We start from the raw sequence: 27,871 nt of genomic DNA, 5'->3' as shown, positions 1-27,871 counted from the left end.
AAAATGTATTTTTAATTATGTAAAAAAAAAAAAATTATTTCAGTTAACGAAAATGTTTTCATTTAGTTTTCGTTTTTGTTAACAACATTACCACTGATAAACACTACTTAATATTTCTGCACTGGTGCACGCAGAACATCAGTCCTTTCCATTATTTACAGTTTTCTCACAGATATCAATTGCAGTTTGCACATTCAGCATTTCCAAGAAAACTTTCCTTGGCAAATGGTAACTGCGACTGCAGACGACCTTTAGGTTTATAATTCAGTCATCTGACACTTTCTGTGTAGGGAAGAACTGAAGTTACCTGTGTGATTACTAAGTGATGAGTGAAGAAAGGCTGCAGAGATGACAGTTTACAGCAGAGAAACACAAAGCTATGAGTGTGCATGCTACAGTCGAGCACACCACATTCACATACGACAGGAGAGGTCTGGCAGCTGCACTAGAAAGATGCAGTCATGCATTATTTAGCGCAGCCTGCCTCTCCATATGCTCTCCAATCAGAATACGGAAAAGACATAAATAAAAAAAATAAATAAACAATGACATAAGAAAGGAAAAAGAAGAGGGAATAATACCCTCTTTGAATAAGGAAAATGGCGACAGTCTGGGCCTGAAGTTACTTAAGTTTGCAAAGCCTCCCTCTGCTAAAAGTATGTGCACTCTCCATCGAAAAGATGGTGCACTACAAAAAAACATTTTGTTAATTTTGTCGTTTTCCAGTAAAAATATCTAAACATCCATAAAACCAGATACATTTACTTGGGATGCATTGGCATATTCTTAACATAAATCTAACAAAATTTTGTGAGGTTTATGCTTACAATAAAAAAAATTATAAAATAAAAAAATATTGCAAATAGGGTAAAAATTTCAAGATTTCTTATTTCAAGATATTTTCACTGAAAATCAGTTTTAAAGCTGATGTAATTTTGCGGCCCCAAACAGAACTGCAAAAAACATTGTTTTCAAAACAGCTTTCTGAATACGCACCCTTCTGCCATTGATCGAACAAACAGATAGTCCTGCCCCAACTTATGCCATTAGTTGAGTCAATGTTATTGTCTCTCTTGAGACGGGTCACTCAAAGCAAACAGAGGAATTGTCATAGGGCCACAGGGGCAGTGTTTACAGTTTTCAAGAAAATTAACCTATGATTATACTTATGGATGTCTCTGCATATATATATATATATATATATACACACAGGTGCATCTCAATAAATTAGAATGTCATGGAAAAGTTCATTTATTTCAGTAATTCAACTCAAATTGTGAAACTTGTGTATTAAATAAATTCAATGCACACAGACTGAAGTAGTTTAAGTCTTTGGTTCTTTTAATTGTGATGATTTTGGCTCACATTTAACAAAAACCCACCAATTCACTATCTCAAAAAATTAGAATATGGTGACATGCCAATCAGCTAATCAACTCAAAACACCTGCAAAGGTTTCCTGAGCCTTCAAAATGGTCTCTCAGTTTGGTTCACTAGGCTACACAATCATGGGGAAGGCTGCTGATCTGACAGTTTGTCCAGAAGACAATCATTGACACCCTTCACAAGGAGGGTAAGCCACAAACATTCATTGCCAAAGAAGCTGGCTGTTCACAGAGTGCTGTATCCAAGCATGTTAACAGAAAGTTGAGTGGAAGGAAAAAGTGTGGAAGAAAAAGATGCACAACCAACCAAGAGAACCGCAGTCTTATGAGAATTGTCAAGCAAAATCGATTCAAGAATTTGGGTGAACTTCACAAGGAATGGACTGAGGCTGGGGTCAAGGCATCAAGAGCCACCACACACAGACGTGTCAAGGAATTTGGCTACAGTTGTCGTATTCCTCTTGTTAATCCACTCCTGAACCACAGACAACGTCAGAGGCGTCTTACCTGGGCTAAGGAGAAGAAGAACTGGACTGTTGCCCAGTGGTCCAAAGTCCTCTTTTCAGATGAGAGCAAGTTTTGTATTTCATTTGGAAACCAAGGTCCTAGAGTCTGGAGGAAGGGTGGAGAAGCTCATAGCCCAAGTTGCTTGAAGTCCACTGTTAAGTTTCCACAGTCTGTGATGATTTGGGGTGCAATGTCATCATCTGGTGTTGGTCCATTGTGTTTTTTGAAAACCAAAGTCACTGCACCCGTTTACCAAGAAATTTTGGAGCACTTCATGCTTCCTTCTGCTGACCAGCTTTTTAAAGATGCTGATTTCATTTTCAAGCAGGATTTGGCACCTGCCCACACTGCAAAAAGCACCAAAAGTTGGTTAAATGACCATGGTGTTGGTGTGCTTGACTGGCCAGCAAACTCACCAGACCTGAACCCCATAGAGAATCTATGGGGTACTGTCAAGAGGAAAATGAGAAACAAGAGACCAAAAAATGCAGATGAGCTGAAGGCCACTGTCAAAGAACCCTGGGCTTCCAAACCACCTCGGCAGTGCCACAAACTGATCACCTCCATGCCACGCCAAATTGAGGCAGTAATTAAAGCAAAAGGAGCCCCTACCAAGTATTGAGTACATATACAGTAAAGGAACATACTTTCCAGAAGGCCAACAATTCACTAAAAATGTTTTTTTTTTATTGGTCTTATGATGTATTCTAATTTTTTGAGATAGTGAATTGATGGGTTTTTGTTAAATGTGAGCCAAAATCATCACAATTAAAAGAACCAAAGACTTAAGCTACTTCAGTCTGTGTGCACTGAATTTATTTAATACACAAGTTTCACAATTTGAGTTGAATTACTGAAATAAATGAACTTTTCCACGACATTCTAATTTATTGAGATGCACCTGTATATATATATATATATATATAAAATTCTTTTTTTTTTTTTATTTATCCCCTTTTCTCCCAATTTGGAATGCCCAACTCCAACTACTTAGTATTTCCTTGTGGTGGCGTGGTTACTCACCTCAATCCGGGTGGAGAAGGACAAGTCTCAGTTGCCTCACACCACAGAGACTCCCAGCATGTGGAGGCTCATGCTACTCTCCGTGATCCACACACAACTTACCAAGTGCCCCATTGAGAGCGAGAACCACTAATAGTGACCACGAGGAGGTTACCCCATGTGACTCCACCCTCCCTAGCAACCGGGCCAATTTAGTTGCTTAGGAGACCTGACTGGAGTCACTCAGCACACCCTGGATTCGAACTCGCGACTCCAGGGGTGGTAGTCAGCGTCAATATTCGCTGAGCTACCCAGGTCCTGATGTCTCTGCATATTAAACTGGGATAGAAGAAAGTAATTTAACACTGAAAAAGTTATGTATTTCAGCTTTAAAACTTCTCAGGTAACTTTTGTTAAAACTGTTTTTAAGGATGTTTAGATGTTTTTACTGGAAAACAACACACAAATATTCAAAGAAAATGATTGTTTGGAGTGTGTCAGGCATGTTAAGATGTTTAGAAGAAATTTCAGAGTGCTAATACTGTCCCTATCCTTCAGAGCATTTCTAAAACTGAAATCTGTAAACCCCTACAGGGTTGTCAATAAACTAAGACAGGGTTTCCCAACCTTCTTTCTCGTAAGAACCCCTAAAGCACCATCAGTAAGGCTGAAGTACCCCTTCATTGACACAAAATCAAAGATGTGTACCAAAGACTGTCATTTAACATTATCATTAATATTGATTAATATTAATATAATATTACTAATATAATAATGACCTTTCAGGTATATTTTAGTTAGAATCTCCGTTTTGCTTACAAATGAAAGAAACTGTTTCTTAGCTAATGCTGTTAATTATACTTCTAACTTGGTACATTACTGAATATAAATTGTACACATTTTATTTTATCATTAGTTTCCCTTAATTTTGCTCACATTGTAGCCTTTTAAAATTGTACCAAATCCATGTATTCCATCAATAAATATGATGTCTTGAAATTGCATATATTATATTGCATACATATGTTTTATTACATGATTATTGTTTACATGCATACTTTGTACAATTTACAAGTATTTACATTGATATGTAGAACAAGATTTAAAACGGTACTGTCTCTTTAAGACTACCGGCAGCAGTTCAGCCACTGAGCGCATATTAACAATAGAGAAGTTTCTTTAGTGCATCCCTGCTACGTTTGATTAGAATTAAATGTTGTTTTTGATCAGCAAACTGTAAAGAACAGAATAGGTATTAAAAGAGACATTATTCAATGAAAAATGGATTGCATGGATCTCATCTTTGGACCCCAAACATTTATTCTTAAATGATTAGTTCAAACAAAAATACCTGTCATGTTTTTAATATACAGTATAGTATAAAATTATTTATGGAATACAATTGATCTGTATATTACATTGAATGAAGCCTAATTAATTATCTTATATCTAACACTAAGTTCACAAAAGCCTCCACTTTGACATGATTATGTGTAGTAACTTGAGTAGCGTATGCTCTCCTTAGGCTAATCAGATAGCTTGTTAACCACAGGCTAACTTAAAACACAAAGAAAGAGTAAATGTTTAATTTTTTTGACCATCTGTTGCTTTGGTTATATGACATAATATGTGATGTATAATTTGAAAAGAATTTATTGACACACTTATATGGTTGAGGCTACACACAACAGCAAGCGAAATATTAGCTTGTTGATGTATGTAGCAATATATCAGGATTTCTAAAGCACAAAAGGGGGGCCGAATTTTGACGCGGCATTGAATATTACACGACATTGGCTCAATAGAATTGTCAAATGAGATGCAGAACTTATATTGCTTACTCCTTTGACATATTCCTCGCTAGCTTTCTTTACATATTTGCGCTAAATTTACATTACTACAAGCTTTTCCAAATGCATGAACAACTCACGCAAACTCGTGTAAAATGTAAGCCTCCAGTAAAACCTGCTTTGTGCCTACATTAAGGTAAAGGTGCAAACGGTACTTAAGCAAATGTTTTCGTTAGGCCTACATTCAAGAGCAGTAGGTTAGCAAAACAGTATTCAAACAAGGAAAATCCACATTTAGCAAAGCTTGTCCAAACACTAAGTGTGAAAACAAACAGATCATCACATTCACTAATATCGGATTACATTCATTTAACCACATAATAGACAGCCTCTGTCACCATTCACTTTCACTTTATGGAAACAAAATGCAATGAAAGTGAATGGTGACTGAGACTAACATACTCCCTAACATCTACTTCTGTGTTGCATTGAAGAATGAAAGTCATATGGGTTTGGAGCAACATGAGGGTGAGTTAATGATGACAGAATGATGCCTTTAAGAGACAGTCTTAAAACAGCAGCGTCTATGAGATGTCCTGCATATGTCATATATACTTATACAGCTATAACTATGTCAAATATTCACACATTTTTATGGCTGTAAAGCACAAATAACTCTTGTAAATGTATGTGTTTGTGGTTGTCATTTTCAGTGAAAGGCCCCACCTCTCTCAAGCAGCCACTCCTTATCTGTTCAGTCAAACACATTACCTCATTATGTGATTGGCTATAATAATGTAGTGATTAGAACACTTCACAGTGACCTTTATTTTAATAGGTAGGTTTGCATACTTTTCCAGTATGAACATTGCCATTATTGAGTTTTACTGGGCTGACTGTGTTTAAATGTACACCTGAAACAGCGACAATTGTGGAGTCGTTGTTCCACAATGTTGTAATGCTGACAGTATGCAGGAATGTGTTGTCTATTCCCAGAATGCTCTCAGATGTAACATTCTGTCCTTTTGTGACCTGGGTACTGTTTAAACAAATGGTTTTCTTGATGACAATACTGAGCAAATGTACAGAGAGTTAAACTGAATGGAAACCATAGCTCACCCAAAAATTGAATTCTGTCATCATTTACTCACCCTCATGTTGTTTCTTTCTTTGGTGGAACCAAAAAAAAATGTTAGCAGAATGACAGTCACCATTCACTTTCACTGTACGGATAACAAAGGAGCAAAAATGTGAATGGTGACTGAGGCTCAAATTCAAATTCTACCTAACATCTCTTTTTGTGTTCCATGGAAGATAGAAATTTAGGTTTGGAAAAGTATGAGGGTCAGTAAATGATGACAGAATTCTTGGGTGAACTATCCCTTTAAGGTTCTCTGGGAATGGTCGCAAGGGTTGTGCTGAATTTTTACCCGCATAAGTTCCTGTTTCTCTTTCTCCCCGGAGCTGATGGCATCTTTAATGTTCTTCACCTCCTTCAAGATGGCCTGTGCTTCGTGGAGTTTGTAGCCATGTGAGGCACTAGACACTTTGTGATCAATTCTGATAGAAAACAAAGAGAGAAGATGGGTAAAAAAAGGGAAGTGATTGGTGATCATTTAGAATTTGCGACTGCTGATGGCAGAACTGACTCTGTCATTCCGTGAGGCTAAGATTCATCATGAACGCAATTGATCGGCTGTCAGTGAGCATGTCAGATTAAGCTATCAAAGACTGCCCTATAATAAAATAAATATTTTACGATTACGAAATGTCTTGGCAGAAAAATCTTGACAAAAATCATACAGTTCACAAATTGGAAATTAATTATTCTTTTGAACATTTTTTAAAAGAATAGTTGTTTAGTGCTAAAAACAACACAGGTTCTCGTTTGAACACGACTGCCACTGTGAATGAGCATTTCTAATGCAATCATGACCAAGCAACAAACATCAAGATGTTCACTGAAAATGACTTCTATTTTTTTATCTAATGAGTTTAGAATACTTGGCATATTACACGGGAATTGCATGTGAGTAAATTATGACAGAAGTTTCATTTTTGGGTGAACTATTCCTTTAGTATTTCGCAAATTGTTTGTAAATTTATCATTTGTGAGGGAGAAGCTTGTTGGAAAGAAATGTTGGAATCATAAATAATGCAAACTTTGACAACTTTTTTGAGATCAAAATATTTAATAAAACTATATAAACAATGTATATATATATATATATATATATATATATATATATATATATACACACACACATACACACACACACACACACACACAGTTGAAGTCAGAAGTTTTCTGCCATAAAATTACACCAGGAGAGTATGGAGTTTTAATGAAGGTTATGCAACAGTACAGTTCAAACGACAAGCAAAAATCCAGCAATGAGTACAGGCAGAGGTCAGGCAATTGGCAGAAAGGGATAATCAGGCTAGAAGCACTCGTGGTCAAAAACAGGCAGAACTATGAAGGCTTGGTAACATCTTAGACACAAGGAATAAAACGTATACTTTGCAGTGAGTGAACATGACAGAGTCTATTATAAAGGGTGCAGTGATAGCTGTGGTGATGACGTGCAGGTGAGGCTGATTAGAACTCCGGTGACTGGGATCGAGGTGGTGCATGGGAAATGGAGTCCGGTGGCCATATTTGGATGCTGCTGTGACTGATGGGAATCAGAGTTCATGACATTTACATACATGGGACCACACAGCCATCATACCGCTCAGGAAGGAGACGCATTCTGTCTCCTACAGATGAACGTAGTTTGGTGCGAAAAGTGCAAATCAACCCAGAACAACAGCAAAGGACCTTGTGATGATGCTGGAGGAACCAGGTAGACAAGTATCTATATCCACAGTAAAACGAGTCCTATATCATCATAACCTGAAAGGCTGCTCAGCAAGGAAGAAGCCAGTGCTCCAAAACCACCACAAAAAAGCCAGACTACAGTTTGTAAGTGCACATGGGGACAAAGATCTTACCTTTTGGAGAAATTTCTTCTGGTGTAATGAAACAGAAATTGAACTGTTTGGCCATAATGACCATCATTATGTTTGGAGGAAAAAGGGTGAGGCTTACAAGATGAAGAACATCATTCCAACTGTGAAGCATGGGGGTGGCAGCATCATGTTGTGGGGGTGCTTTGCTGCAGGAGGGACTGGTGCACTTCACAAAATAGATGGCATCATGAAGAAGGAAAATAATGTGGACATATAGACCTTATTCTCGCTAGCGCCATCTTTGATTTTTAATGGGAATGACAACGAGGCTGTGAGGGATAGACTTACCATCTCTTCAATGGCACGCATGGTATAAAGCTGTATAAAGCTCCTAAATCACATATGACTTTCCACAACTCATGTTGTCTGGAGTTATTTGTATACTGAATGTTCTTGGACAGATATTTTGTCAATGTTTTGTCCGTGGAACAAATGCGGAATATCATTCACATTATAAATCAAAGATGGCGCTAGCGTGAATAAGGTCAATTGAAGCAACATCTCAAGACATCAGCCAGGAAGTTAAAGCTCGGTCACAAATGGGTCTTCAAAATGGACTATGACCCCAGGCATACCTCCAAAGTTGTGGCAAAATGGCTTAAGGACAACAAAGTCAAGGTATTGGAGTGGCCATCACAAAGCCCTGACCTCAATCCGAAAGAAAATTTGTGGGCAGAACTTAAACAGCATGTGCGAGCAAGGAGGCCTACAAACCTGACTCAGTTACACCAGTTCTGTCTGGAGGAATGGGCCAAAATTCCAGCAACTTATTGTAAGAAGCTTGTGGAAGGCTACCCAAAACGTTTGACCCAAGTTAAACAATTTTAAGGCAATGCTACCAAATACTAATAAAGTGTATGTAAACTTCTGACCCACTGGAAATGTGATGAAAGAAATAAATCTGAAATAAATAATTCTCTCTACTATTATTCTGACATTTCACATTCTTAAACTAAAGTAGTGATCCTAACTGACCTAAGACAGGGAATGTTTTCTACAATTAAATGTCAGGAACTGTGAAAAACTGAGTTTAAATGTATTTGGCTAAGGTGTATGTAAACTTCTGACTTCAACTGTGTATATATATATATATGTATATATATATATATATATATATATATATATATATATATATATATATATATATATATATATATATATATGGATGGATGGATACAGTAAACGGATGGATGGATGGATTGATAATTTGATTAACAATTGTAGACAACTGTTATGACTTAACACATTACCCACTATAGAAGTGATATAAGGCATGTCATAAGGGACAGTAAAAGAAAAGGTTAACTCACTCTGTGCAAAAGCTTTTCTTAGGAATGTTTACTAACCCAAATCCAAATGTCACAGACAGAGCAACCTGAACCCAGTCACCTGAGTGAGGCACGAGGCCCTGTAGACAACACCAATAGCAAAATATTCAGATACACCTCTGTTGAATGTTTTGTTTGAAATTTCATGGAATGACAAGCTCCATTAGAGCCAAGAATACAAAGGGGGGGGGGGGGGCTTTCTTAAGCAGCATCGTGCATGTTAAGCAAGTCATTGGCAAGTCATGCACATACCTGAGCAACAGGTTAGTCCACATTCCTCTGTGCAACAGAACACAAGACAACATGAATCAGCCTAGCATCTTAACGGCACTTTCACATAAAAAAAAAGAGCCCAATCCAGCACTTGACCAATGCAGGGTCCAACTGAACATGCGTTACATGCGTTATTGCGTTACTGTGGTAACAAATCTCAGTGCTCAAGAGGGGAATAGAGTTACCCAAGTTGTTATAAATACATTGACTTTACCTTACTTGCTCAGCAATTTTCTCTTTAAACTGTTGCTCCACCATGACAGTTGTCGGCTTGAAAGAGAAAAATTTTGTAAAAGCAGACAGTTCACACTAATGTCTGCTTTAGCGCCCTTTGTGGCAATGTTGAGAATGCAACACGTACTGGCATTGAGGTACTGTATGTATTGTGGCTGACACATTTTGGAACGCAACAACGCACAGCGTTGCTAGAAGCATTTGCGTTCACGTACTTGTGTAGAGTATGTTTTGGGTATTAATCTTATGATGATATGAACTAGGGATGTATAATGAGGGTTGAATAGTCATCCAACAACTGACTAGTCCATTAGTGAAGTCGGAAAGTTATTTTATTTTTTTTATTTTTTTATTTTTAGACTTAATCATTTTAGCAGCAGTCCTTTGAAGGAATAGTTCACACAATAATGAAAATTCCGTTATTATTTAGTCACCTTCATGTCATTCCAAACCCATTATTTTTTTAGTAAAACAAAAAAGAAACATTACACAACAGTTCATAGTGACTAGAGGGTGTCAAGACAAAAGAAAAAAAACACAACTTTAGCGCTATATTTCAAGTCTTCTGACTGATAGCTTCATATGATAGCTTTCAGTAAGGAAGAGACCAAAATTTAAGTCATTATTCATGAAAAAGAAGCTTGTGTCTAACCCAGGTTCGTGTTTCAGAATGCAAAAATGGCGCGTTGTGTTCACTTACTACACAAGGCAGAACCAATGTCAGTTGTGCAACAATGACATCAGTTGGGCATCAATGACTTCTGCGAACCAATTATCAGTCAATAATAAAGCTCGTGTCTAGCCCACATTCCAGAATTCAAAAATGGCACAATGCATGCAGTTTCTACACAAGCCAAAACCAACAACAATTGGAAGTCAATAACGTACGCGTGTCACTTCTGCACGTGGACAGGGACTAGACGTAAGCTTCAGCGGGGGTGAAGATTATATGTGAATAATGACTTAAAGTTTGGCCTTTTCCTTACGCAAACCTATTGTATGGCTTCAGAAGACTTAAAATATAGCACACGAGTCATATGGACTACTTTTATGAAGCTTTTATGGTGTTTTTTGTCCTTTTTGGAGCTTGACAGCCCATGGTCACTATAAAATGTAATTTTATAGCAAGATCTGTGTAAGAAAGTATTTATATATATCTAGGGGAGAGTATTTTTATAGGTGTCTCGCGCCATGAGTGTTGTCTATTTAAGTTATGCGTTCTCAATTTAAGAACAGTTATTCCAAAATTCCATATGATGTAGCAGCTTCACATTGACTATGTTTAAGATTTGCATGATGTTCTGAAAAATGGCAACATTATCAAAACAACATTGGCCTCAAAGACAAGACAAACGTGGAATCACACAATCACAATAAAAAGTGCCAATGAGCTCATAAATGCCAAGAGATAAGAGGATTCGCTTTGTTTTGTACAAAGAAGAGGTCTTTTCATACTGTAACGAGGAAGCACTCAGTTGTCTCGACCGTGGTCATGTAGTGAGGTCAGGTTACACTTACTCTTTCAACGTCTCAAAGCCTTGCTCTTTATATTGCAGTTCTTGCCTCATACACGCCAAATCTCTCTTCAGCTTATTTACCTGAATGAAAAAGACCGGAAGAGAAAGAGAGTGGGGGAATAAATGAGACACCAGTGTATTTACTAGACGTCTTCCATTTGGCTTTAAGCATAATCTTGCTGCCCATCATCATATCCAGATGTATGGAGTTTCGCAAATATTAAACCCAATTCTTGACTTGCACAAACAAGATAACATTGATACCAGCTGATCAAAGGCTTTTGTGTTAGGTGTTGGAGCTTCTTACCCGGCTTTTTGCTGTAACAATCTCCGCTTTGAGGATTTCAGGGTCATATTTACTGCTTGATGAGGACCTGGAATTTACTGTAGGAAAGATAAAGAGTTCAAAGGAGTTCAGAGGAGGATCTTATCTTGAAAACCACTTGGCATTGCTCATGAATTCCATAGTCACTTATAATAACGAAGAGAGGGTTTTAATTTAAAGGGGCTATATCATACCATTTTTATTTATTTTTTCATGAGGTAATGTTAGTAAGATTTTTTTTTTTTTTTGCTGCAAAAAAGTCGTAATTTATTTTTCCACTACCATTTTCCACTTTATCTCTGACCCTTTTAAGTTTTAATGTTCCATTTTTTGCTTTACATTGTAAAAGGTTTGCTAAGCAATCCGCACTGAAATGTGCTGCACATACTGTTAAGATCAGATTGAAATGATCAGGGACTTTAAAATGAACTTTAAACAAATTTTTTATGTTAATCCTTCAGAAGGATATGCAGAGCAGTAGATGCTACACACATTCAGAATCAGCACAGGGTTTAACCAAATTTCAAACATTTTACTCTTAAAATTATATCTCTTCTGATGTTTTGGAATAAAAGCATCTATCCATCTTATTACCTTACTACTGATTTTTGTGTCAGTAGATCAATATGATTAAGAATAATAATACACGGGGGAAGTTTGGGGTTTGATTGTTTCATTAATGGGGAATATGGTCTGTGTAATCTTGTTTTTGACACACTCATTTTTTTATTTCTTATTATATCGATATGTCAAATGTCTCTCTCCACATGGAATGTGAATGGGTTGGGGCACCCTATAAAAAGAAGGAAGGTTATTTCTTTTCTTAAACGTAAGAAATATGATATTGTGTTTCTTCAAGAAACACGTTTTTCCCTGCAGGAAGCTAAAAAATTTGGTAAGATATGGGGTGGACATGTTTTCTTTAGTGCTGGTTCAAGTAAGAGCAGGGGAGTCATTACAATGATAAATAAGCATCTACAATTCAAATGTCTCAAACATTTTAAAGATAAATTAGGAAGAGTCATTGTTGTTTTAGGAGAAATTCAGGGGCAACGGTTGATTTTGGCTAATATTTACGCACCTAATGTTGATGATCAGGGCTTTTTTATAGATCTTGATGGGATGTTGCAAGCTGCTGGCATCTCTCATGACATAATATTGGGAGGAGACTTTAATCTTTTGATGGACTCAGTCCTTGATCACAGTGAAGCAAATGTGTGTAAACCCCCTAGAGCAACACTGACGCTTCAAAGGATCTGTAAAAATCTTGGTCTTGCAGATATCTGGCGACTTCTGAACCCATCTGGTAGGGATTATAAATTTTTTTCATCAGTTCATAAGAGTTACTCTAGAATAGATTTTTTTTTTATATCTAAGTCCCTCATTTCATCTGTTGTGGATTGCTCAATTGGAAACATTTTAGTCTCAGATCACGCCCTGGTGAACTTACAGAGAAAAAGAAATCATATAGTTGGCGCTTTAATGTATCCCTTTTGCAAAATCCAGATTTCCAACAAATGTTAAAGACTGAAATCAATATTTATATGGAGAGCAACTAGTCCTCAGTATCTTCTGTGGGCGTGGCTTAGGAGGCACTTAAGGCGGTTCTTAGGGGTCGGATCATACAGTATGCTTCATTCACCAAAAAATCCAAAGCACGAGATCTCGTGGAGTTGGAAGGAAATATTAAAAGTGCCGAGGCACAGATACAGATATAAAATACAGATATAATACTATTTTGTCACGGAAAGTGGAGTTTTGGTTGTTCAGGGCAAGACAGTCGTACTTTGAGTCAGGGGACAAAGCAAGGAAGCTTTTGGCTAGATATATAAAGCAGAGAGAATCTTTTTCTACCATTCTTCGTCTACTGATGAAGATATTAGAAACTTTGTGGAACCATTAGAACTTCCTAAACTGACGAATGAGCAAAAAAACTCTCTTGATTCTGAGATAACCCTGGAGGAACTTGACGAGGTAATTAAGTCCTTACCTACAGGCAAGCCTCCGGGGCCAGATGGTTTTGCTGCTGAATTTTTTAGATCTTATGCTACAGAACTGGCTCCACTTTTGTTAGAAGTTTATACGCAATCATTAAAGAATGGAAAGCTTCCGCCAACCATGACACAAGCCCAGATCAGTCTGATTCTTAAAAAGGACAAAGATCCAAATTAATGTAAAGTTACCATCCAATTTCCCTGATCCAGCTAGATGTAAAAATTTTGGCTAAAATTTTGGCAAACCGATTAAGTAAAGTTACAACACCTCTTATATATATAGATCAGGTGGGGTTTATTCAGGGTCGTAGCTCTTCTGATAATATTAGGCGTTTCATCAATATCATGTGGTCAGTGGCGAATGATCAGACTCTGGTCGCTGCCATCTCACTTGACGCCGAAAAGGCTTTTGATATGAGATTTTGGAAATGTATGGGTTCAGGAGTACATTACTTTACAGACACCCTGTAGCAGTGGTACAAACAAATAGATTAATTTCAGATTATTTTACTCTGGATAGGGGCACCCGCCAGGGTTGCCCTCTTTCCCCATTATTGTTCTGTCTTGCCCTGGAACCATTAGCAGCCGCGATAAGAAATGAGGATGATTTTCCAGGGGTGGTGGCGGGAGGCGTGGTGCATAAGCTTCTGCTTTATGCAGATGATATTTTATTATTCATCTCTGACCCTACTAAATCTATGCCTTGCCTCCACAGAATTACTAATTCCTTTTCCAAATTCTCAGGATACAAAGTCAACTGGTCTAAATCCGAAGCTTTGGCTCTGACAGTGTACTGTCCAGTAACGGCCTTCCAGTGGCCCAAACAGGGCATTAAGTATTTGGGAATTTTATTCCCCACAAATTTGTCTGATTTAGTTAGAGTTAATTTTGACCCTTTAATAAAAAGGTTTTCGAGCAATGTGGAAAGGTGGGCTTCATTACATTTATCGATGATTGGGAAGGTTAATGTTATTAAAATGAACTGTATTCCAAAATTTAACTACCTGCTACAGTCTCTCCCGGTAGATGTCCCCCTCTCTTATTTCAAGCAATTTAAAAGCATAGCGAAGTCTTTCATTTGGAATGATAAGCGCCCCAGATTACATTTCAATAAGTTACATAAGTCGATTGACAAAGGTGGGCTAGGCTTACCCAAGATTTCATTTTATTATTATGCATTCGGTCTAAGACATTTGGCTCATTGGTCGCTTCCACCTGAAAGAGCCCCTCCCTGGTTCTGCATTGAACAAGAACTTCTTGCCCTATCTTGCCATTGCAATGTCTTTCTACCAAGCTGCCCGGAGAACTAAAGACACATCCCGTTATCTCACACATGCAGTTAGTGTGGACAAGGGTTTCCCGCATGCTCAATTCGGACATTTACCTGAACATTGCCGCAAGTATTTGGTTAAACCCTAAACTGTGTATTAATAAGTCCCCTTTTTTGCTGGACAGAATGGATTGAGAAGGGAGTTGCTAAGCTGGATGACCTGTATGAAAATGGAGCATTGAGATCCTTTGAAAATATAACACACCGGTTTGGGATTCCCAAATCTCCATTCTTCAGGTACTTACAGCTGCGCCATCTACTTTGTACCATCTTTGGGTGTAGTACACAGGCCCCTAAAGCTGCAGACACTCTTGAGATGGTACTAGCAGCTTGTGGAAAGAGTCACGAGGCTTCAGCGTACTATTCCTGGCTAATTCAGAGTCTAGGGGATGGGGTTTTGACATCTCTCAAGAAGTTATGGGAGAAAGACTTAAATTTAGTACTGGAGGATGAAGAATGGGGTAGGATTTAAAAAAATGCCAAGTCTATGTCTAGGGATGCAAGGATGCGCCTCATTCAATTTAAGATTCTGCATCGTTTTTATTGGACTCCCTCTAGATTGCATAGGCTTGGTCTTAAAGATACACCCACCTGTTGGTGATGCCAATCAGAGGATGGGGACATAGCCCACGTTTTTTGGTATTGTACTAAGATTCGAGAGTTTTGGTCGAGGGTTCAGAGTAATGTCTGTGAGATCCTAAGCACTCAGATTTCATTCTGCCCCAGACTTTGTATTTTGGGTGATGGTGCAGGGTTTAACTTAGCGAACACACACATTAAAAACTGGGTCCTTACTAGTGTGATGATCAGCAGGAAAGTGATCCTTGGGGGATGGAAGTCGGCTGGTGCACCCTCATTTCATGAGTGGTGCACCGAATTGGGCACAGTGGCGGCCTTTGAAAAGATGTCGCATGGGCGGCTGGGCAGCTTGGGTGCCTTTGAGAAGTGGGTCACTTATTTGGCCTTCTTGGAGGGTGCCAGGGAGGAACAGTGGATAGGGACAGTTTAAATGGTGTGTATGTAATTAATTGATGTGTGGAACCCTTTTTCTTTTTTGTTGGGCAATTGTTTGTGTTTTTTTTATTAATTTTTTTTTATATCTGAGTATTTTTTTGGACTATCTGCTTGTATTTGTGTCTGTTATTATTCGGTGTCTGACCACTGGGATGTGTGTTGGGTGGGTGGGAGGGGAAGGTGGGAGGGAGTGGGGTATATTTAGTTTAAAATTGATTCTGTGTTTTCATGTGCTGTTTATGTTGATTTGAGTGTGGAATCAATAAAAATTGTTAATGACAAAAAAGAATAATAATACACTTATTTTGTTAGCGCCTTTACAAAGCTCAAGGAAGCTGTACAGAAATTGAACATTAAAGGGATAGTTCACCCAAAAATTAAAATTCTCTCATCATTTACTCACCATCATGCCATCCCAGATGAGTATGACATTTTTCCTTCTGCTGAACACAAACAGAGATTTTTAGAAGAATATTTCAGCTCTTTAGGTCCATACAATGCAAGTGCATGGTGGCCAGAACTTTGAAGCTCTAAAAGCACATAAAAGAAGCATAAAAATAATCCAGACTCTAATGGTTAAATCCATGTCTTCAGAAGTGATATGATAGGTGTGGGTGAGAAAAATATCAATATTTAAGTCCTTTTTCACTCTAAATCTCCACTTTTACCAGCCTCCTATGCATGTCACGATGTCTTATTTATTCTTTTCCTTTCCTTTATCCCTCCCTTTTTTTTCTGTCTCCTTCCTGCCTAGTAGGTGGTGATATGCACAAAGTATGGGAATCACCAAAAAACAGAAGAAGAACTCGGTTGGCGTGTCAGTCAAAGTGGAGATTTAGAGTTAAATATTGATCTATTTCTCACCCACAACTATCATATTGCTTCTGAAGTCATGGATTAAACCACTGGAGTCGTATGGATTACTTTAATGCTGCCTTTATGTGCTTTTCGGAGCTTCAAAGTTCTAGCCACCATTCACTTGCATTGAATGGACTAACATAGCTAAGATGTTCTTCTAAAAATCTTTCTTTGTATTCAGCAGAAAAAAGAAAGTCATACACGTCTGGGATGGCATGAGGGTGCGTAAATGATGAGAGAATTTAAATTTTTGGGTGAACTATCCCTTTAAACAGAGAAACATATCACAAATATACATGACATAACAATGAACAATGGGAGAGCAGCAAAGCATGTTTCACGCATCTCGCAACACAATCAAGACCGCAGGTAAGACATGAGTGAGCAGGAGAGCAAACAGTCCCAGAGAGGCTGACAGAGAACACATACAACACATACTTCGCGGTCCAGAGCAGCGCAGTTGACAATACAGTCACAGAGCAGGGCATTCCTCAAAGCCGGAGGAAACACAAACATCCTCAGTAGTATTTCAACACTTAACACCATAGCACTGGAACGATGGCAGACAAAACGGGAGAGAGTTTACAGCAAGGACGTAGTTACTGCGCAAAAGAACGTAAGAAACAAATGGTCCATATTTCTATTCATCTAATGCGTTGCAAACAGCCAATTTACACTACCAAATTCTTATGAATAGGTTGTCTTCATTTATATTGCTGGTGCTTGACAGGGAATGGAATACAGTATATAATAGAATGCAGACAGGGCAATAACTGGAGTAGAACCTCAGAATTAAACTGCACTTGACCCAGCCCATTAGTGATTGGTGAGCGCAATTTCGCCAAACCCACTTACGCCTAGACTTAGCGCATGCTTGCTCGAAACTATCAAAACTGAGTTTGCATGTATGACGTATCACATAACACTGCGTTTAAGACGTATCGCCCTAAAATATAGCCCTTTATCTCTAAACAATAAAAAATTAAGGAAAAATGTATTCTTCATAATATAACCCCTTTAAAGCAAAGACTAAAAGGAAGAAATATCATTTTAAGCACACTTGGGCTTGCTTACACAATATTTTAACTATGTAATGATACATCCACTTCCAAAGATGTTTGACCAGTGAGGTCACAGGCGGTTGGTCAGCAAAAGCTGTATTTTTTTTTAAGTTCATTCAAGATTGCATCCTAATGAATCAAGCTTGCAGCTTTAAATCTAGCTTCTTATCACTGCAGATAAAGCAGATTTCTTATTATTACAGCTGAATTCATGGTGGAACTTATTACAGTTAACACTTCATATGATATAAAAGGATGTGATGGATTGGCTAGGTCAAGAAAAGGTCAATTTGGACAATGGGATACATTTTAGGGCTGACAATCAATTAACATTTTTAATCTAACTTATGAGATGCAATGCTGATTAATTAATTAATCAAATATAGCAATGTTTGCTGAGAAAAGCCCCCAAATGATGATTATTTAAGATACTGCATTACTGTGGCAGACAAGTACCGTAAATAATTGAATAGATTGCAAAAAGTGGCTTTTAAAATATTGTTGGTTTTATTTCCATATATCTGAACATAAACTATCCCTGGCCTACAGGTCATAGCAATCCAAATGTGTTAATTAAATGTATTCAACACATTCTTTTTCATATAATTAATGCTGATGTGTGTAATTTTTTCGATGTAAGAATATTTTTTCCTATCTCAGCTCATTATGCAGACAATTGTAAGTCATTTGTAGGCGGATTTTCCCAAAAACACTATGGCGCCATCAAAACTTTGCTTTGTTTGTTTGAGCGACCCATCCAGCCTGACACAGCAACACTGGCGGGAATATCTGTTTGGCCTACCAATGGCTGATGGAAAGCGTATTCGGATATAATTATTACACACTTCAGTTTTCATTAACTAAATTAACATTAAACATTAAATTGATAGGCCTACTAAATAAAAAATAAAAAATAGTTCAAACATAACGGTTGGTTTCATCTTACAGCTGGTCTGTGAGGAAGACTTGTCTCGCCAAGCATCATTTAGCTGCCGATACTCCTGCTGGGCCAGACGAAGTCTCTGCTCTTTGACCTGATAGATCTCCTTCTGAGCGCTCAACGCATCCTGAACCACGCTCAGATAATCCCGCAACATGAGCTCCTGCTCACGCTGCCACTGCGCTCGTGGGTCCTCCAGCTGCGTACTCTCTGATGGACAGGGAAAAAAACAGAGCACAGGTAAAAGTGTGAGAAACAGAGGGAGAGAAAATGTAAGGGCTAAAATGAGAACTGTAGAGTGCTAGTTTTTAATTATTGATTAATTCTCCTCACAGGATCACAATAACAGACACTTTATACTCAATATGCATGCATACTGTTGAATCTTGCTCATCTTTAACTTACTAGTATTGTGGTCGACATAATAGGATCCAATGTGGGAGTCATAGGCCTCCTCCCAACCCACAGGCAGCTCATCTCCAATACAGTCGGCAAAGGTCAGAGGCTTAGTCTGCCTGCAAAATCACACCGGAAACCCAACTGTCAGTGTACAGCCAATCATAGTGAAGAGACTTTCTGATGTTGGACCACCAGCACTCATCCATAGCCATTTATTTTCTGTAGGATGCCATGCTGCCTTCAAAGGCACCTGGGAAGCTCCTACAGTACATCCGTTTTGGGTATTCGTTATTGCGAAATGTCACACATTCAAGTCGGAAACAAAATATGGAAGAAGCCAAAGTTAAACAAATACCCAATGAAGTGGATAATTGAATAATTGGATTAAATTGGAATAATTAAGACCAATAATACCTGTGGATAAGCATAAGTCAATAAAAATGCAAAATTAAAAAATAAACCTAACTTTTACACAACCTATATGATTTATTAATGTATGGTATATAACAAAAATATTTAATTTGCATTAAGCAGGCCACAAACGAGTCATCAGCTTTACACTATGGCATCCATAAAAAATTAATATTAGTGAAAGTTTGCACTGAAATTAAAATTATTTTTCAAAGAAATTAACTTCCATCTACTGCAGAGTTGCTGTCCACCATTTTTCATGTCAACACATCCCTTCTAACTAGAGTTGGGAAGTGTAATTCATTTTAGCAAATCAGTTTGTCACTAAACCTGTTAAATAACGATTCACTACCGAGTCATAACTCAAAAGAGTTCTACAAAGTCCCCGTGTGGCATTTTGCATAAAATGTTGTCTTCAAATTGCTGTTTATCACTGTATTTTCACTATTTGGTTACACTGATTGTGCCAAATGTTGTTTAATGTTCCAAAATTATTGTTAACAACATTGGTAGGAACATCACTAACAATGATGTTGCGAATATTGATAATAATGTTAATTATTAACACTTTAAGCTTGGATGGGCTTAAAAAAATAATTATCAACATATTAATACCTACAGTCTTGACCAACACAAAATAGGTATCGTTTTACAGCTTAGAAGCTGTACTTTATAGTGCATGTAGGCATTATGACCAAAACTGAACAAGTGCTTTGAAATTTACAGACAAATCAGAAGTGTTCTGTTTTGATATTGTATTAATAATTTTGCATTGCACAAATTACTGTAATCGGTAAAAACATCAGACTGATCAAATAGCCATGTGTCATATGTTGTTGAAAAGCTCTCAAAGAGTAGAATCCAACCAGCCTATTTGTTTTACTTTGTATTTGTCTATGACATACATGTTATATGTAAACAGGTGTTGCTTTTATGCTGCATTTTCGCTTATAACTTCACGAAAAATAAACAGAACATAAATCATCACGTACCATTACTTAGAAGAGGTGATTATCTTAAAAACAAGTCCACACATCACATAATCGGATGCATAGATCACGAAACACAATGTGCACACAGCACATAATGTGCTCTCTGGCTAAAAACACATTAGCTTTCCTGAATCACATGACATCACGGAATGCTAACCTAATCGTATTAGGATTCAGATCGGTGTAACCAGAGATGGAAGTCATCCAAATATGGGCAGACAGGATCGTTCACTCTAATTACATATGGGCACCAGAAGAAAAACGTAAAAAATTTGAAGTTTTCTTTAAAATAATACCAAATAATTTTATGATTTTATGACCAAATATGATTTTTTTTTTTTTTTTTTTTTTTAAATAAGCCTTTCATTTTGGGTATACCATTGAAACAAGAAATCTTTAAAAGCACCCTCAGACCTTAAAGGGTTAATAATATTAATTATTCCCATTTTGTTAACAACACTGTGCCCATTTCAGTATTACGCCATTCATCCATTACAGTTGGGTGATCTACCAAAGCTTAGTGAAACTGGCTCTAGTCATTTAAAAAATCTGTTCAAAAGAACTATTTGTTCGCAAATCGTACATTACTACTTGCAACGTCACAACTCGGCGACTTGGGTATCATCTACAATTCCTAGATTCCCACTGATAAATGGGTAATTGACATGAAATACTTTTTTTGGGTTGACATGTCAGGTAGAGTGACATCCCTTACAAAAAATCTAAACTTGCTGCAAATTTGCTGCTCGTTATCTTCACATGCAAATTAGCATTTGATTCGCTGCAAATGTTTGCCAGAAGTTTGCAGTTCTTCACCGGTAGTGAACCTCTGGCAAACATTTGGCAACAATGGACAATTTGCTGAAGTTTGACGCAAAGCTAATTTGCATGTGAAAATTATCAGTGGCGAATTTGCGTCAAGTTTGCGGCAAATTTGCGATGAACTCTCGATTTTCGTAAGGGATACTATACTCCATCTAAAACTATGTTAAACAGCATTTTACTCATTATTTATAATTATTATGAAAGGATTTTTTATGGCCACTGTGACTGCATGGAATATTTGTACTTTTACAAAAAATTTGCAGCACCATTTAAAATGAACTAGTGAGACAAAAAAGTGATTAAAAATAGTTAAAAACTTAAAAGAAATTGTGAATAGTCATAGCACATAAAATATACACTTTTCCCTTACACATTCATGTCAAATTGAAGTGCCAACTACACCAAATAAGACTTCGCTTTGCCATTCATGTGCACATAACTGATAATTACGATACTTCTGACCCCACTAGAAGGCCGCATCGCTCCAGCATACCACTGAGAGTTTGAACATGGTGTGAGTATGTGTGGGGGGGAGGGGCACCAGAGGAATGTGGGGCTATTCACCTCCAGTGTGCTGGCCGAGTACAATAGCCGGAAACCCAAGCCGGGCATTCCACAAGTCCTGCTGACCCATCGCCTGGAGGTTTCTGAGGCAACACACTGTGGCCCTCCAAGCCCAACGCTTCATTGGGGGCACTCACTTGGCTGAAAAGAGCGCCGCTAAAACTTTTATTAGCAGCCGCTCGCTAATGCTAACAAAGTAGTCTGGCTGAACTTCAGTGGAGAGTTCTGTTGGCACTTGCTAGCTAGACTAATCGATTAAAAAGAAAGATCTTGTTGAGGCTAAAGTGCAGATTTAAAGGGACCAGGATAAGAATGTTTGTGCTAATGTGTAATGTTGATGTTGATGAATTTTACCAATATGTAAATATAATGAATTGATCAAATACTAAATTGATGACTAAATATAAAAAAAATTTTAACATTTTGATATTTTTAGAGGTGGTGCTAATTAGCATGTTGTCTTCTCAAAAAGTCTTTAACTTCATCCTCTTTAAAGCACATTGGCTTCAGCTAAACATACTAAGATGGATGGTCTTTGCTGAAAGTAATCCTTTTCAAGGGATTCAAGTCTCAAGGGTCTAGCTATTTTTAACACTCCCTAAGAAAATCGTCCAGTGGTGGTCAGATGAACCCAAAACTAGCCTAATTATACTGGGTTTGCTTAAGACCGATTAGCCGACTAGTCGTTTAGGCCTCCGACCAACTAGTTGATTTTTAAAATAGGTAGTTTTGCACATTCCTAATTAATAACTCCAGAACCCAATCAGAGGGTAATAATAATAATTTGCCAACTTCCCCCCTTTTCCTGTTCACTGCATCTCTATCTGTGACTGGTTTATAGCTGAAGTGTGTATTTTTTCACCACTAGCGCCAGCGAACAGAACTGCAAAAATAAACAATATTTTCAAAACAGCTTTTGGAATACGCCCCCCCCCCTCTGCTGTTAATTGAACAGACAGTCCCACCCCCAACTCATGCCACTGGTTGATTCAATGTTATTGTGTCGGTATGGACGAGTCTCTCAAAACAAACTTAAAAAGAAAATTAAGCGACAAATGTCTTCTTAAAGTTGTCTCTGCATATTAAGCTAAGATAAGAGAAAGTACTTTAACACAGAAAAAGTTACACACTTTAGCTTTAATAATGGTTTGCTACTGATGTACCACTAGTAGCTGGATAATTAAATTTTTCTTCCATTTGTAAATAACAATTCTTTATTTCTTAATGTTAATAACACCAAATGAATTGTTTTTACCACTGCAAAAGATTTATGTAATTAGGCAGGATTTTTGTGCAGTGCAAGAATGTCATATTTCTCAATTTCAAATTACTTCCATTTACAAGCTTAGCAAGGCAAATTTGTTATGCTGTTATATTCAGCAGCAGTGTTACACAAGACATTTAGCTCTGGGCATCTTAGAATATTAGGAACATTCCACATTAAATCTGGCTTTGAGCAGCATGTTAACCGGATCAAACTATTTTCCACAAAAAACAAATAGAAAAAACAAAACATCTATATAAAAATTTAATTCAGTCCTGAGGTTTAAGCTAGGTTACATTTGAACATTCCTGCAGTGCACATGCTGTTGCCTTCCCCCTCGATTTCAGACTTTCAAAGAGGGTGAAACTGAACTAGCTCCTTTTTCATGTTATGAATAATGAAAGTGTGCTCAGAGACCCCCACTGGCCCGTTCTAAATTTAACTCGGAAAGAAAAGAAACTACTGAGATGCAACAAAGACTGAGGCTGCTGTGCAAAACACATCCTATCCTTCTCATCCCACATTTCTCCAGACTCTTTGGTGAGTCAGCTGATTCTCATGGATGATATCTCACTACACACCTTATTTATCTCCTGGCTCCATAGATCAAGACTGCCTTTCTGAGATCTTTAAACAGCATACATTTTCGGTGGAATAAAAATAAATAAATAAAAGTAAGGAAACTCAAAGCATATTGTCAGCATTCAGGCATTACAATGACAAAGATAAATCATGGATTGCTGAGAATGAATATAATTAACGCTGTAGCATGTATTTAAAGAAATTACACCAGGTTTAAATAGCACTGCCCTCCTGATACCATAATTGCAAACTGTATGTTAGTATAATATTAATAATTATTAATAATAAGAAATAGTAATAATAAATAGTATTATAACAGTATATTATTATGCTATATAACAAAATACTAATAATATATATATATATATATATATATATATATATATATATATATATATATATATATATATAAATAAAAGCCCTATAATACATGTTATTATACTACATATGTTATTACACTATGTAATTCTACAAAATATACACTATTTATGTTATACTGTTTTAATAGTATGCTACTAGACAAGATGCAAATAGTATGTTAGTTTTATATTTTTCTAATAGTATATTTTTATACTATGTACAGTATATTAAATATATTAACATATTAATAAAGGCCCTATATGATACATGTTATTATACTATATAGTGTTATTAAACAATGTAATTACACAATATATACACTTTTTATGTTATACTGTCTTATATAATGGTACATAGTATATTCTAATAGTATGTTTATTATACTATATATTAGTATATTATATTAATAAAGGCCCAATATAATACTTGTTATTATACTATATATAGTGCTATTATTAAACAATATAATTATACAATATATACAATATTTATCTTATACTGTCTTATATAATGGCATATAGTATATTATAATAGTATGTCATTATACTATATATTGGTATATTATATATTATAATATATGAAAAAGGCCCTATATCATACATGTTATTATACTATATATAGTGTTATTAAACAATGTAATTATACAATATATACACTATTTATCTTATAATGTCTTATATAATAGTATATATTAATAGTATGCTATTATACTATATATTAGTACATTACATATCATAATATATGAATAAAGGCCCTATATAATACATATTATACTATACAGTATATCATGTGATTAAACTATGCAATTATACAATATATAAACTATATATGTTATACTGTTTTATATAATTGTATGTTAGTATACTATAATATAATGTTATTTTACTATAAATTAGTATATAATAAATAATAATAGATTAATAAAGGTCATTTATAATTCATGTTATTGTACTACATAAAGTGTTATTAAACTATGTACTTATACAATATATACTGTGTTTAATATAATAGTATGTTACTAGACAAGATGCAAATAGTTTCTAAAAATAGCAAACACTGGGGTACACTACAAGCGTAACTAGCATCTACCGTCCTTTACACTAATAGTATCTGCCTTTAAAAATTGCATGAATCTACAACTGGCCATTGAGTGGTTCCTCTTTGGATAAAACAAAAACATTTGAACTGTCAATGTGGCTCAAACCTTCTCAGAAAGGCTGCCTCCTGTTCTCCTCTTAAGCTGCCATAGAGGCACTCTAGCAAACCCAAGTCAAAGACTCAGGACCCATGCTCTAATGCAATATGACAAAGCCCACAACAGAGTGCAAACACAGGACATAGCTAAACGATGAGTCAGACACTTTCATTCAGCACACTCCATAAATTCCCCGAGTCATTTATGAGGCTTCAACAAGCACTGCACCGTGCTCAAGGTCCGACAATAAAAGTGCGCCGCTACACCCCTGACGACCGCCAGTCTCCTATCAGACAGAGCGAGATAACATTCCATTTACCTAAGTGCATGCTTTCAGCGTGTCACACTGAAGTAAAACAAACAGTACAGCCCAGTGAGATACATCAGGACAGCCGCAGGAATGCTTTTCCTGTATTTATGTGTGGTTTGACCCTCATCGAGTTTATAAGTTGACCAATAACATGGAATTTGTTTTCCAACACACCAAGATTATTTGTCAAAATTTATAAAAAATGTGTAAGTTTATATTTTAGGTTCTGTGACTGGTCACCATTTCTTTCAAAAAGGACAGTTCACCCAAAAATTAAAATGTTGTCATCATTCATACACATGTTGTTCCAAACTTGTCTTGCTTTCTTTCTTCCGTGGAACACAAAAGCCTCAGTCACCATTCACATTTATTAAATGATAAAAAGCAATGAAATGCAATGAAAGTGAATGGTGACTGAGGTTGTCAGTCCCTAACATTCTGCTTTTATGTTCCACAGAAGAGAAAACTACCCAGTCAACAAACTTTTGCTCAGCATTTGGGAACCAGCAGAGAGCTGCATGCTGGAGGAGGGCTGAAAGGTGAGAGGTGGGTGTGCTGACAGTTTTGGGTCAGGATTTGAAATATTTGTCATTTTTAATCAGCACCTTTGATGCACCAAATTGTGCAATAAAGACCTGTTGCCCCAGCATGAGTGTGGATTATGCCTCGCCTTTTGTTTCCATGCAGTATTGCTCAACTCAATGTTGTTGTGTTTTCAGCAACATTTCCATACAAAATTAAATTACACATGGGTGATTCTTATGAAACCTGTCAAGAAAATTCCCTGGTCTTATTTTACTCCAAAATCAAAAGAAACAAATAAGAAATTGTATTTTGCATATAGAAAATAATGCCTATTTTAGGGTCATCAAGATTTTTTACATTGTGACATTATTTCCATGACAGCTGCGCACATTTTACCACCCCATTAGTTATTAATGCAACGCAAAAAAAAAATGTTTTTAAATTGTAAAGTATTTATGCATGATCATAGTAGTACTCCCTTGGTACAGCACTTCATTTTCACAGATTTTTATTAGGCTAAACAATCATTGCACAACAATGAGAATCATAATTATAAACAATGGTTATAGTCAAAGTAAAACGTCCAGACATGACAGTAATAGGAACTGGGGGTTAAATGTACTTGAAAATAATGTCCCAATACAAAAAAATTTTAATGGCCCTAAATGTAATTTTCATATTCTTCATGCAAAATATAATTTCTTTATATATATATATATATATAAGGGATAGTTCACCCAAAAATGAAAATTCTCTCATCATTTACTCATGCCATCCCAGATGTGTTTGACTTCTTCTGCAGAACACAAACAAAGATTTTTAGAAGAATATTTCAGCTCTGTAGGTCCACACAATGCAAGTGAATGGTGGCCAGAACTTTGAAGGTCCAAAAAGCACATAAAGGCAGCATAAAAGTAATCCATATGATTCCAGTGGTTAAATACATATCTTCAGAAGTGATATGATAGGTGTGGGTGAGAAACAGATCAATATTTAAGTACTTTTTTACTTTAAATTCTCCTCCCTGCCCAGGATGTGGGAATATTCACAAAGAATGAGTAGACTTATAAAATAAAAGTACTTAAATATTGATCTGTTTCTCACCCATACCTATCATATCACTTCTGAAGATATGAATTAAACCACTAAAGTCTGATGGATTACTTTTATGCTGCCTTTATGGATCTTAAAATTTCTAGTCACCATTCACTTGCATTGTATGGAGCTACAGAGCTGAGATGTTCTTCTAAAAATCTTTGTTTGTGTTCTGCAGAAGAAAGAAAGTCATACGCATCTGAGATGGCAGGAGGGTGAGTAAATTATGAGAGAATTGTCATTTTTGGGTGAACTATCCCTTTAAGGTTAAATATACAAGGACATATTCTTGACAGGTTTCACAACAATCACCCAAACACTAGTTTTAGATTTAAAGTTTTGTCATCATTTACTCACCCTCATGTTGTTCCAAACCCATTTGACTTTCTTTCTTCTAGGAAACACAAAATTATATCAGGCAGTATGTTTGTCTCAATCACAATATACTTCATTGCATCTTTTTTTCCATACAATGAAAAGTCAATGGTGACTGAGGCTAACATTTGGCCAAACATTATTTTGTGTTCCACAGAAGAAAAAAGTAATATGGGTTTAAAACAAAAATCAGTTTGATTTATGGGTGAACTATCCCTTTAAAATGGATTTTGTTCTGATGTATATAAGCCAGAATAAGCCAAAAGCAAACAAATAAATAACATTTCACAGCTATTTCACCATTCTTGTTAAAGTTTGCATATCTCTGTGGTGCACTTTGAACTTGTTATGTACCTTGACTTGCACTGAAAGGGATTTGAAAGAATCAGTCTGCGCCCGGATCT

The 27,871-nt window shown here is 36.6% G+C and overlaps 1 protein-coding gene across 1 annotated transcript in view; it reads right to left on the bottom strand.

Moving 5' to 3' along the window:
- Positions 1 to 27,871, bottom strand: part of wwc1 (WW and C2 domain containing 1) — a 62,689-nt gene that overhangs the window by 33,215 nt on the left and 1,603 nt on the right. The window contains exons 2-6 of the mRNA XM_051677721.1: positions 18,976 to 19,085; positions 18,577 to 18,780; positions 11,356 to 11,432; positions 11,050 to 11,129; positions 6,115 to 6,244 (exon numbers count right to left, since the gene is read on the bottom strand). Of these exons, the coding sequence (XP_051533681.1) occupies positions 6,115 to 6,244; positions 11,050 to 11,129; positions 11,356 to 11,432; positions 18,577 to 18,780; positions 18,976 to 19,085 (601 nt within the window). The remainder of the gene's footprint in view (positions 1 to 6,114; positions 6,245 to 11,049; positions 11,130 to 11,355; positions 11,433 to 18,576; positions 18,781 to 18,975; positions 19,086 to 27,871) is intronic.

The sequence above is a fragment of the Myxocyprinus asiaticus genome, chromosome 38 (assembly GCF_019703515.2).
Source record: "Myxocyprinus asiaticus isolate MX2 ecotype Aquarium Trade chromosome 38, UBuf_Myxa_2, whole genome shotgun sequence".
In the NCBI taxonomy this organism is placed as follows: Eukaryota; Metazoa; Chordata; class Actinopteri; order Cypriniformes; family Catostomidae; genus Myxocyprinus; species Myxocyprinus asiaticus.
The sequence above is the reverse complement of the archived record's forward strand: the minus strand, read 5'-3'. Positions and strand labels throughout refer to the sequence as shown.